This window comes from Micrasema longulum, unplaced genomic scaffold (genome assembly GCF_059751315.1).
Source record: "Micrasema longulum isolate JH-2025_06_02 unplaced genomic scaffold, ASM5975131v1 h1tg000765l, whole genome shotgun sequence".
NCBI classification, from domain to species: Eukaryota; Metazoa; Arthropoda; class Insecta; order Trichoptera; family Brachycentridae; genus Micrasema; species Micrasema longulum.
This window is the reverse complement of record NW_028277959.1, coordinates 66098-79355: the sequence shown is the minus strand read 5'-3', so window position 1 is coordinate 79355 and position 13258 is coordinate 66098. Positions and strand designations below refer to the sequence as shown.

General features: G+C 30.4%; 1 protein-coding gene across 3 annotated transcripts in view; it reads right to left on the bottom strand.

Annotated features, from left to right (window-relative positions):
• LOC148279106 (ribose-phosphate pyrophosphokinase 2-like) overlaps positions 1-8190 on the bottom strand; it is a 43291-nt gene extending 35101 nt beyond the window's left edge. For 2 of the 3 annotated variants that reach the window (XM_088230436.1, XM_088230438.1), the window contains exon 1: positions 7885-8190. In XM_088230436.1, coding sequence (XP_088086562.1) covers positions 7885-8093 — 209 coding nt within the window. In that variant the 5' untranslated portion in view covers positions 8094-8190. The remainder of the gene's footprint in view (positions 1-7884) is intronic. The other variant, XM_088230437.1, reaches the window with a different exon arrangement.
• Positions 8191-13258: the final 5068 nt, after the last annotated feature.

Here is a 13258-nt window from a genome sequence, read left to right as displayed (position 1 = left end):
GTTTATCAGTACACGACACGTGTGTATTTACACCATACATAAAATAAGGGTGCATCGATTTTTATCATATTATTTTTAAGTTATCCTGAATAAATTCAAATTCAAAATTATATAAATCAATATGGGATTGCCCTGAACTATTATCTCTCATCAACTTCAGGGTGCCTGGAAGAATGACTAGACAGGTGCCACCGTTTTGTAGCAACAATTCACGGACAGTGTATACTTGTAATGCCGTATTAAACTGACTTCATGAACTTGGCAATAGTTATTTCCACGTATCTGATATATTTAGTGTAGGGTATTTTTCCTATAGAACAAACCTATTGAACTTTTTCAAAGATGGTGAATGGTAATAATATTTATTTATTCATGCATTTCATGATATATACAGTTTTTTGTTCACTTTGACCGGCTGTATGAAAGAGTACTTATGCTTTTCTTGTTGTATTACTGTAGAATGTTTTATTATTTAATTTTGTTTTTTACTTTTATTCTTGAATTATTTAAACTTTCTACTGAATATGCTGTTTAATTTTTAGGTTAATTTCTTAAATAAAAATCTTGTATAATTTTTTGGTTATTTTTTTTTTATAAATCTTGGGTATAAGGAAATTTATGTTTTAAAAAATATATATACTAAGCCAAATATGTTATTAATATAAATTTTTGTAAAAGGCAGATTTGCCGTTTATGTCAATAAAATAAATAAATAAATAAGAGTGGAGATAAGTCCGCCTCGTTGTGTAGTGGTAGTCGCATTCGCCTACCACTCTCGATATTTTGGATTCGATTATTGGCATAGTGAACATCCTATCCTATACATTATTATTCGAAAAATGATTTTCACCCGTTGACCCATGACCCGTTTCACAGGACCCGTTTCACACGTATGGCGCCAATTCACTTAGTCCGATAAAATTAGGGTGGGTGGACACATATTTATTATTTTCTTTTTGGTTTCATTTATTTAGTTTCTGCTAGCGGGTAAAAAAATTGCTAAAAGAAATCTGGTGGAGATTAGTGGGCCTCATGGTGTACTGTTTCGTGTTTTTACCTGCCTATTGATAAATAAAATAACCAAAAAAATAACTATTAATGAATCCACCCTATGTTATTTCGTGGTGCCGTGGGATGTTCAACCATCGAATAAATTGGCGGACAGGAATTCGACCTCTATCTTTATGTGAAATTTTTGTCATTTAAAGTTCATTCCGTATTGCATTGTCTTAGCGCTGTGTATGAGGAAGAAAGCACTCACATGAAAGAAAAAGCAGTCTAAATTTCTCGCTTATAACTTTAAAAAAACTCATTTTAAAATGTCATGTTTTTTTTTGTAATTATTTCTATTTAAGAAGGTAAACATGAACAGAAAAATATAAAAGAATAAATAATGAAACCCACTAAACCGCGAAACCGGCTTCTCAGCAGGTTTCTTATTTTTCCTTTACAAAGAAAAATGTTAGAGAAATGATATAAATTTAAAAAGTAATATAACCATTTTCAAGAACTAAAAGCATACGTATCTTTTACGTAAAGTTTATTTACAAAAACTAAATAGATGACTGCTAACATAAAATAATAATCAATATATAAATTTATGTACAAAACTTTGCTCTAATTTGTAAATAAACACCGTTTATATGTCACATTGTAAAGTTTTAACCTTTCAATTCAATAACAATAAATAATGTTTCTCGATTTACGCTATTTACGAAAAGTAATGTGTGCTAATTTTGAGGTTATCTATTATCTCAACAACAAGGCTATTCGATTATGCGCTCTCAAATACGCAAGTAAGTCCCTTTTTCTGTTTGTAAATTTTGCTTTTATTCGTTTTAAATGAAATAAATTGATAAAGTTATGCACTTTGAGGTTAAAATTTTGAAATATCAGCATAATACGTTAATTTTGTTTTCCTTTTATTTTCTATTCATGGTCATGTCATACCATATTTATATGCTTTAAACTTATTGATTATTAAACAAGGAATAGCCCACGCTCAGACGCTAAAAACTTTGTGGTAATTTTTTCCAAATTATGTTATAGCTTAATTTTAAGATGTTTTTTTAAAGAGTATATTTGTTAATAAAGTTCTATGTAGTTGTAGTAAATATGTATGGAAAAATAAACAAATAAAAATAGAATTTAAAAATATTTACTGAATTACCTAAACGACTATTCTATATATGGGTGTTGAGTAAAGTAAATATTTTAAAAATGTATTTTTATGTATTTGTATATTTTTTACAAAGGTGACATTAGCAGCAAAAATACGTTGCACTAATGACAGATAAAAATCTCTTTTTTTTTTCTGAGGTAAGATAGTTGGATTTTTATTTTCAAAATAAACCTTTAAGCGTAACACTGTTTATATTCTCGTTTATCGTTCATTGTTTATATTCGAGTTTGGGCGTTAAAGAATGACAAATGTTGGCCCGAAGGACCACCCTGGCATATAACAGTCGCCGATAGCCGGCGATAGTCGACTGTTATATATTATAAGCAAGTGTAATATTGCTTTTAAAGGTTGTTAGATCTCCAATATTTTATTGTTCCTGAATTCACCTGAAGCGAAATACCGAACCATTATGTAACAGATGCAAAAACGCTGCATTTAGTTTTATTAATATCATTCCATTTCCGCACCTAATGGTGTATAGGGAACTGCACTGGTAAGTCAATCGCAGTTTATCTTGATATTTTTTGTATCATGAGGGTAAAATGAACAGTCTTTTTCTTCAGGTAGCAGTTTCAGGGACTATGGAATATTATAATTTTAAAACACTTTTTTAATTTATTTTTTTTTGTTGTTTTTTTACAATAAACATAAGTGATAAAACAGAGTATTAAAAAAATAAAGCATAATTACGTAGCAATGAAAAACATATTAATAGTAAAAATAGCAAACAAAAAAATCCGACAAAGGCATGGCCTGTTCGTAGGTATACAAGAAATGTTAATGAATTTTTGCTCCTATAATAAATAATGGACAGTTAAAATATTTTTGTGTAACATAAGAAAGAAAAAAAAAATATTCTGCAAAAGATAATACAATATTTTTTTATATTAATTACAAAAGGAAATAAAAAGTATTTAAAAAAACACAAAAATATTTATTTTTATTAAAGGGCAACAAAACAAATCATAGAAAAAAGAGTTCATATCTTTAGTTTGAATCCAGGATAGTGCATGTTTTTTAAAAGAATGAACATTTTGAAAGTTTCTAATCAATGAGATATTATCAGTAAAAAATAATTAAACAAATTTGGGCCTATAAAGTATGCATGTCTCTGTGCGAGCCTCGTTTTACAATGTGGTTTTTACTAACACACGATTCCTTCTTTGACTTAATCTATTTGAATTACTTGTAAATCAATTTTGGTTCTTAAATATATATTTTAAACATTGAAAACAATTAGATCTAAAAGTTTAGCTTCTTGGAACAATTGGAAAAAAGAAAAAGTGCGATTTTTGAAGAAACATTTCACGTCAACCATGTCGAGAACCGAACCCGAGTCCTCTTGCACGATAAACGCGCTGACCACGACAACACGAAACGTTTCGTTTCATAACTAAGGATATAAATTTAAAATGTTATGTTTATCGTATTATTTAAAAAACATCGTATTCTAAACGTGTTTACCTCAATTCCATGTCCACTAAATAATTGTGTATCGCATCTGTATAGCATAAGCTGACTCGTGCATTGACGTTATACATTTAAGTTTTTACGATTGATCGCTGTGATCTAAAAAATCGGATAGAGGCCACTCTGCTTTATACTAATTTGTACCTGTTTTTTGAGACAAAACATATTTAAGCTTCATTCCATATTTTAACTATTTCTCCTCCTTTTCATTAAATATACTGGAACTGTAAACACTTCCAATGAGGAACTTCAGCCCTACGGGAAATTGGATACAAAAAATGTTTTCTTACGCAGGGTAAAAATTAAACATTAAATTGTATGCCAAAGTTTCTTGAAAATGTACAGAAAAAATAATAAAAAATATTTTGATAAAAACGCACTACTTTAAATAAAGTCACTGGTTCATGTGAATCAACCTATGATCTGAGAGCTATGGAAGATTTCCGGTCTGCTTGTCGCTTCTGGACCAATGGGAAGAACTGAATGAGAATAAGCGGAAATGAACCTCTGGCGTTACACGCGGAGTTATTTCAGAAATACAAAACTTTGAAAAATCGTAGCGCCGATAATACGATATATAATTTTTTTTTTTTTAAAATGACTTAGTTTAACAGTCTATTAACAAATCAAAAATTTAAAAAAACCACTGAACTTCCTCATTCATGTTTTTAAATAATATTATTTAACATTATTTACAATATAAAATAATGACCTAGACAATGGGGTATTTGATTTTGAGTATTTAAAGAATATTTTTATGATTGCGAGCATTTTACTATAAACATCTGAAACTAATGTTTTCATTTATAATTTCCTATTTAAAGTTTAAAAGAAATAAAACGGCCCGTAACTGACCAAAAGGTTGATGACGTCACGCGTGACTTATGGATTCTACGTTCACTCAAATCCTAAACTGAGATCGTCTAACGCGGGCGGCTTGTAGCTTTTTATTTGTTTTTTAAAGTTAAATTTCGTCTTTTCCTTTGTTTTTTTTTTGTTTCCATTTATAAACTTCCATTGCATTATGATTGACATTGGTTTTTTACAAGGAAAATCCGATAACTTGCCCAAAATAGATATAATCATGATGGGTATTTTTTTATCATCCAATACAAACTTTTTAAGTTCCGAGTATAGAAATGTAAAGGAAGCTACGCTAAATAAGGAAATATATCACGTTTGTTCATAGAATGTATTCATTTAAATAATTGTGTTATGTATTTGCATGTACTTTAAATATATTGTTTCGCGTACATTTAATGCAGAAGGGAAGTAACGTGACTTTGACACAACATAACCCATAAAATAAAATTGCTTGTAAACATCTCTGTTGCGCAAGTGCGTGTTGATGCCTTTTTTTTATTAAATGTGATTAGCTTATTAACATATCGACGGGTGATATTTGAATGGTAAAAGGTCGAGTCACCCCAGAACAAAAAGTTAGAACCAAAGCGTACTCGGTGACGTTGATTTGCGATGAAGTCCAGGAAACAATAAATTCCTACCTGTCCAGCGTCTCAAGGTCAGTTGCCATTTAGTGAATGCAATAAATTTCAAAAATAAATAAGGTAGGTTTTCATACAGCGATTTTTTAATAATTTTATTTATTATTTATTTAGAAGTTCTACATATTTAAGAAATATTTCGTAGGCTCAGAACCAATAATAGGTATCCACAAATTAAACTTAGTAACAAAAGTACGTAAGTAGGTTGTCGGCCTCGTGGTGTAATAGCCAACGAGTTGGCCTGCCATGTGAGAGGCCTTGGGTTCGATTCTCGATATGGATGATATAAAATATTTATTTAAAAGGGTGTTTTTACACCTGAATATTCACCAAAAAAGTCCCTGGACTGGTACCTGAAGCGTAGGACTGATCATTTTACCTTCATGTAACAAAAAATGGTCAAGATATGTGGCAATTGGTGTACAATACTAAATTTAATGATGTAGTCTACAGTCAACATCATTAAATTTAATGTTGTGTACTGAACAAGACCTTCGGAAAAAAGTATAGTGGTTTGTTTTTTTTAACATCTCGTTTCATAACGTTCAAGTCCTTTTAACCATTTTTCCTCATTTTTTCATTAGGTACTAGGAATGGCCAAAAAAGCTTTATTTGGAGTCTTCACCGTAGTGCTGTGCACATCGGAACTAAACAGTACTTATATTTTATAACTAAAGACATTTTATGCGCGTTAATTAGTTGAAACAGTGTAAAACAACTGATTACAACAAAAATAACACGCAGGCTATACAAATTTATATGAACTTGTTTGAACGGTCAGTTGGAATCGTATCGCGTGACGTCACAAGCCCATTCGGCATCCGAATGGTCGTTTTGGCGCCAATTCAAAGTATACGCTTTTAAACCGCTCTGAAAAATTAACGCGTGGACATAGAAATAACAAAAAATTGTAAAATTACCATCGTAATTTTATTTTTATTTTTTTTGCAAAATAAAAAAAAGGTAATAATACCCTATTAGTGGGTCTCTTCAATAGTCTTCGTAAATACCTGCACTGCTCTTGAGAAGATATTTTCTAAAGATTTTATAATATTATAAAGCTCTTCTCGAGATATATATAAATATATCATGCGTGGTCCGTTCATAGAACGCATGGAACCATTAGTTCTTCTACATTTAGCCAAATAATGTTCATAAAATAGCACGTTTAATAAATTAATTATCAGTCATAATACCTAACATTTAGATTACTATAAACAAATAATGTAATAATAGTTTTATTAATAACCAGGATACATTGCGGAGGAGTTTTAAAATCACCTTATAATTTATTTTTTTTAATCAACGTAACCCCAAACACATCCATTCGTCAGCGCTGTCATACGCGTACCAATCGGCGCGTACTTGCTACTTGCTATTGGCTGGCTGTATATGAATCTCTAGAAAAGAACGATCGCAATAGAACCATATTCGAAATTCCGTTCCAGCGCCGTACTGAACGCGCAATCCGCGCGCAGTCGCAGATTAAAATTCTCATTAGGCTGTGGAAGCAATCGTAAAATACCGATACATTATTTTTCGTACATTTTTCATGCAGTTTAGACGCGAAGCGGAGGCAACGCCGCGCAGCACGGATGCGATTTTGGTATTTTAGCACAGAACATAGTATTAAAATTATTTTGTGATGGAGTAGGAATACAAAATAAAACGTTTAATTTAATTCAAACATTACATCAATATAATGTTTATTTGGTATAAGAAAAAAAATTATAATCTACTACTGATTTTTTGGGTTCAAATAATGACCCATTATTTTTCGTTAAAAAGCCATGTTTTTTATCAAGATAATATCTATTTTGGTTTCACTGCAATTCAGTCAAATAAAATATAACGCCACAAAATACTTCGCAGTTATTTATCATATTATATAAAGTGAAGTTAGTTGATTTGTTATTACAATTTATCACTACATACGTAAAATTAAAATTATTATTTCTAATTATATCTATATACTATTTAGTTTGTCTTTTATTTCTGAAGGGCAGTGTATATTATTACGTACCAATTACCTATTTATCAATTACTTCCTTAATAAAAAAAAACCCCACCGCACGCCCCTTATACATATATATAAATATAAATATATACATAGTAGAGGTATATAAATATGTAAAATAAAAATTAATAAACCTAGTTAAAACTTATAAACTTTTTTTGTTGACTAAATTATATTTAATAACTAAAGTTTTAAATATGTTAAACCTATACCTAATAATAATATTCTAAAAATTATTTCGTATAGTATAAAAATAAAAATAAATATTTTTAAATATTAAAAAGTTAATAAATATAATACATTTTTACAACTGGTATTTTGAAAATTTTGCTTACATTAATATATAACTAAAATAACAGCATCGCATTTGAAACCCTAAAAAAATTGTGTTCGTAAATATCTAAAATTCTATTCGTATCATAAATATTTTAGTAAAACACACAAATATTAATTTCGGGGGCAAGAAAAAACACTTAAGAGTATCTAATTGATAATAAGCTATTCCAACACTGATTTCACCGTTTTTATTAGAGGTTTTACGCCGCTATATAATATTAGATTTTACACTCAAATCAAACATATTTAAAACACAGTAAAATATAATATATTAAATAATACGCGCGCTGCAGAAAAATCACAACCGGAAATATTGGCAAAGAATCTTTTAAATCTAAAATGCAGTAGTTAAAATGTTTTAGTTAGGTACTCACCATGTCTCCAAGTTACTGAACTTTTTGGTCACGGCTCTTCCTATCTCCAATCCGAGCCTGTCCACTATTTTTTGGGTTAAAGACGGGTGCGAAGAGCCCCCAAATACTTTAATGTTAGGCATGATGTCCAGACGCTTGGGACTTCCTTCACAAACTGAAATGTGATGTGAGGAATCGCTGACGCAGAGGCTGCCGATTTCTTCACACATGTAAGGCGATGCGATAAGGGAAGCGGAGAGCCGAGATTTGGGAACAGACAAAGCAACACACTAAACTATGTGCGAGTGTGTTATACAATTACACCGCTCGATAGAAATAACGAACTTGACCATAGATGACGAGACGAAAATATGACAGAAAATTTAAAAATGGAAATACGGGTTTTAAATTGATTCGTTTTTCTTTATTGCCACAAATAAACAAGCAGTAACTATTTTATTCATTAGAATAGACGAACCATAGAATTTAGAATAGTCCAGAAACCGCATACGCACATCAAACAGAAGGCGACTTAACTACTCATAAATGAGTAGGTTTATGTTTTGACCCATTGGTTTCTTTGTAGACGTCGCTCAATACGCAACTCCTGATTTGAATTCAACTATGCCGTGTTGTGTCCTTATAAAGTTTAGAAATACTGCTAAGAAACAGGATGCAATCACATTTCATCTGTAATTTGCAAATGAATGTGAATATAACAAATGCATTACTTAAAAATTGAATTATTTTTCCAACTGTCAGATTGTCGAAGAAACAAAATGGAAATTTCATTAGTGTTGCCAGGGTAGTAAATTTGTTTACCCTACTTTGCTCATCTAACGAAAGAATTAATGAAAATTAGACCTCAGATTAAACAACGCCGTGGGGGACATTTGAGCGACATTATCTTTAAAACATTAAATATTATTTAACATGATATAAAAATATCCGTTTTATGTCAAATGAAATTTGTTTTATATTTTAAGTTCAAAGTTCATTAATTCAATTACTCTTATTAATTGACCCTTTGCTTATCTACTCTGTTGTGTCAATCAAAGTTTCCGCGTGCACAATAAAATTTTAGTGTAATTAACAGATTACTTTTTTTTTACCGTACATTTTTTATTTTTTATTTATTGGGGATATCAACAGTAATACATGTAACAAAAATATAAGAAATTAAATTTACAGATAATAAAACCAATGACAGATATCCACAGAAATACATTAAATACACGTACAATACATACTAGTGTGTTTGTGTGAGTGTAAGTGATAGTGAGAAGGTGGGTGAGTGGGTGTTATATTGGAATGAGGGTGGACATGTGTGTAAATATTGCACAAGGGTCAAGTGTCGAAAATATGAAATATTAAGAATTAGAGATAAAAATAAAATAAATGAAAATAAGATTTGTTTTGATTTTTTTTCCCCATCAAGCAACATTGCCCGGCGACTTCACGAATGCTAGCGGCGAAAGTAAGGCGGAGTAGGGGAATTATTGGACACAGTCTGATGTAATCAAATATGATTCTACGCTCCTTTTGGACTATTCTTAATTCTATGAGATGAACTTAGAAATCTCCATCGAAGGAGTTAATGAGATATTTTCGAAAAGCTTTGAAATAAGAATTGTGAGATTTCTAATTATGCTTCACCAACTCAATGGAGAATACTAAGTTTGCGGTGTCAAGTCGCATAATTGAAATTTGTTTTTGCAAGATTTAGAGACGGTTTTGAATTACGCTATTATTTAGGTAAGTAGGTTTTTAAACATAGTTTATCTTGGCATCAATAACTAATTTTTCGTTTTTTGTGGAGAATTATAAGTTTTGCCGCTAATACACTCAGATACACGTTAGTTAAATAATTTTAAAAAACCTGCACACAGCGAAACCGGCTTGTCAGCGGGATAAACAAAAACTGTTTCTTCTTCTTTTGGTGCCTTGTCGGGTTCCCCCATGGTGGCGATCACTGCAGCCATTGACATATTAATACACATAGACATGCCCGGAGCCCTCAAAAATGATGACACTTAACTAATGCCCGAACGCTCAGTCATGCCCGATGCTTATTTAGTCGTTCTTCGACCGCCAGCCACATGATGTTAAGAATCGAAACCAAAATGCCTGCTTGTGTAATGAAGGCGTGTAATTTTTTTTGAATAAAGGATTTTGTCACTTTTCATTGGTAAATATTTGTTCAAGAGTGATTAACAAAGCTTAATGCAATTCATATTCATATGTATTTATCATTTTTTGTTAACGTCAAACTACTCCCAGAGGCGCGATCGCGAAGCTCTTTTTAGTTACAGGGATGCACTGATAAGAATATGTTTTTATCATATAATGAATGGAAGTTAATATTATATTTCATTCCCCAAAATCCAGTGAATAGAAATAAAAAGGTTGAAATTATAACGAATTTAAGGAAAGAATATGATTGGCATTATGTTTTTTATTTATATTTTTCTTATAATTTTGTATTACCATACCATTCTAATGTTTTTACGGAATTAATTTAAGAGTTCCTCTCACTAGGGAATTCTGTTTTAAGGATACCATACGGTGTTAAGAGTTTAGTTTTACTTATTTCACAATGCATGTCATTTAAATAAACATGTCTTTTTCTATGTAATTTAGCTCTTAATTTGATATTTGAGTCCAGATAGATATCGTTTGATTTTTACGTGCTGGTTTCAATTCAAATAATTGTTGAATAGTGCTTAGTTGTAGTTTGTAATAAATGAAAAAACTGCAGTCTTCGCAACCATTTTAGTTTTACTCATTGTGTGGTATAAACATATATTTTTTAAAAACATTCTTGTGGGAACATTTTTTAACTTATTTTTTTATGTATCAAAAACATACAAAAATTGAAATAAAAAATATCAAGTCCGACTGAACTGCATAAAATGCAGTTCGTCAGCAGGTGCTTATAGTTAAGTTCATACATATATAATATAATCTTATCTCTTAAATTCTATAACATATAAAAACTCTTATTACTATGTTTTCCCATGTGCATCGAAAATATGTTACACGCAGAAAAATAAAGTATCGTCCAAATAAAAAAGAAAACACAAAAAATCAACATGAAAACCACGTTCTAAAAGCCAAATTTTCAGCATACTTCTTTCTCTTGAGCCTTATAAGTTTTTAGTTTTTTTATATTTAATGGGAGCATATTATATACTTTTGGTATATTGTACTCTAGAGTTCTTTCCCCGTATTTATTATTGATTATACTTCTTGTCATTGGTTATAGTCAATGGTAAGATAGGTGCAAGTATTCGTATGTATTTGTATGGCCAGCATCTGATATATTCATGTTTTTCTATAAAATGAATATTTTTATTTAAACGGAGCTCATTTTTTTTGAGGGTGTATGTTTGTCACTGAGAAAGATCTACGTCTATATTGCCAATATCTTGGTATATTCTGTAATATATATTTTAGGGCATTAGCCTGATCTTTTACGATTTCTGAAACCACAACTTGAATTTCATTCTTAATATACATGCAATACCATAATTTTGGAATGAGTAGTATCTAAAATGTACATCCATTCATTTTCAATTACATTATTTTTTTATTTATCCAGTATTCCGTAAAAAGTATTTGATCTAAGTTTATGTTTAAACTTTGAACAAGAATAGACAATTCATCAACATTTTCGTTAGAACAATGATTATTTTTAGGAGAATATTAAAGTTATTGTTGAATGATTAAATTTCATAATGATCAAAGTGACACTTTGTAATATAATTACAAAATTATGATTATCTATACTTTGTATCAATCTACAAATTATTACTTCATTGAAAAGTTATTACAAAATCGATACCTTACAATCTAGAAGAATCATCAATGATACCGTTTTTCTTTACAAAATATGCAATAACAACTTAGATTGCCCTCAACGGCTTGAGAAAATTAAAATTCGTATCCCTCAACGTACAACTCGGCTGCAACAATTATTTTATGTTGATGTTTTAAGCACGAATAATAATAATAATAAAAATGCATCTTTGCCCAGAATTGTACATAATTATAACACGTTTTTTGCTGAAATAGATATATATTTCCTCACTTTAAACCAATTTTAAAAGGCGCTAGAATCCTAATTAAAAATAATATTTTCAATTTAATCTAACTGTACCTACCTAATATTTTATTTTTTGTATTTAATATTGTAATTATTTTCTCTTGTTTGAAAGAAGAAAGAAGGGAGGACTTATAGCTCCGTATTACTCCGTATGGATCCACAAGCGAAAGGATTTTTAAGTCCGAGTAAACAAAAAACTTTATTTTTTTACTATTTCATTATTATTGTAATATTTTATTTATTTTTTTACGCGTGGAATGATGCGGGGTGGCTATTTCAACGTACGCTTTTTTTCTTCTTTTTTTGACACTATGTATAGATAACCATAATTGGCCTATAATTTTGGTTTATTTGTTAATTTTTATTTTTTTGTTATAATGGCTGTTGTTTTCTTTAAATAAATCAATTTAAAAAAATAATTTATTTATTTTATTTATTTATTTATTGAGCTATATTAAATGGAGACTAACCTTATTGGAGGACACTCCATGTTCATGTTATAAGGCAATACATATGTATTATAATGAAAGCATCCACCCCTTTCCCGAAACTGTTTATAAAAACTTGGTCTTTCTTCAGTTTCGCATATCAATATCAATTTTTTTTAAACTAATTCAGCGAAAATTTAATATTTCTTTACAATCAAACCGCGGAAATAACAAAACAATGAAACTTTAAAAGCTTTCATTGTACCCCTCACTGCAGTATTGTCAATTTGTGATCAATCATTCAATCAATTTGTGTATTTACACATGGTCAGCACAATCACCTTTTTCTAATTTCTCAGTATGACAGTGAAGGAATACAGTGTTAGTTCCAAATTGAGACCGCGGCCGCACGCTCCAGACCCCGCCTCGGAAAGGAAGAAAAACGTAGTAATACAAACAAATCAAACAACGACACAAAACCCAAATACATGTAGGAAACATTCGAATAATTTGCCCTATACAACATACACTTAAGCAACAGAAGAAAAACAATACGTATAAATACCAAATCACAGAGGAAAATCAAATTATCAAGACACTACTGGCAAAATCCTAACACAGATCCTTACATGATCCCTATCGAACTCAGGCGAAATAACTTCTCGTCAGAATACTGAATTGCTCGCAAAAACCATTATCCTAATACCAAAAGTAGAAACAATCCTATCCAAAGACCCTAATCGTCCTAACAATCTCTCAGACTTAAGAGCACACGAAACGGGTCCTAGAACATGGTCGGCGCGTAGACTCGACAGTGGAGGTAGTTAAATTACCAACAATCACGTTGTTCAAATATGTATTA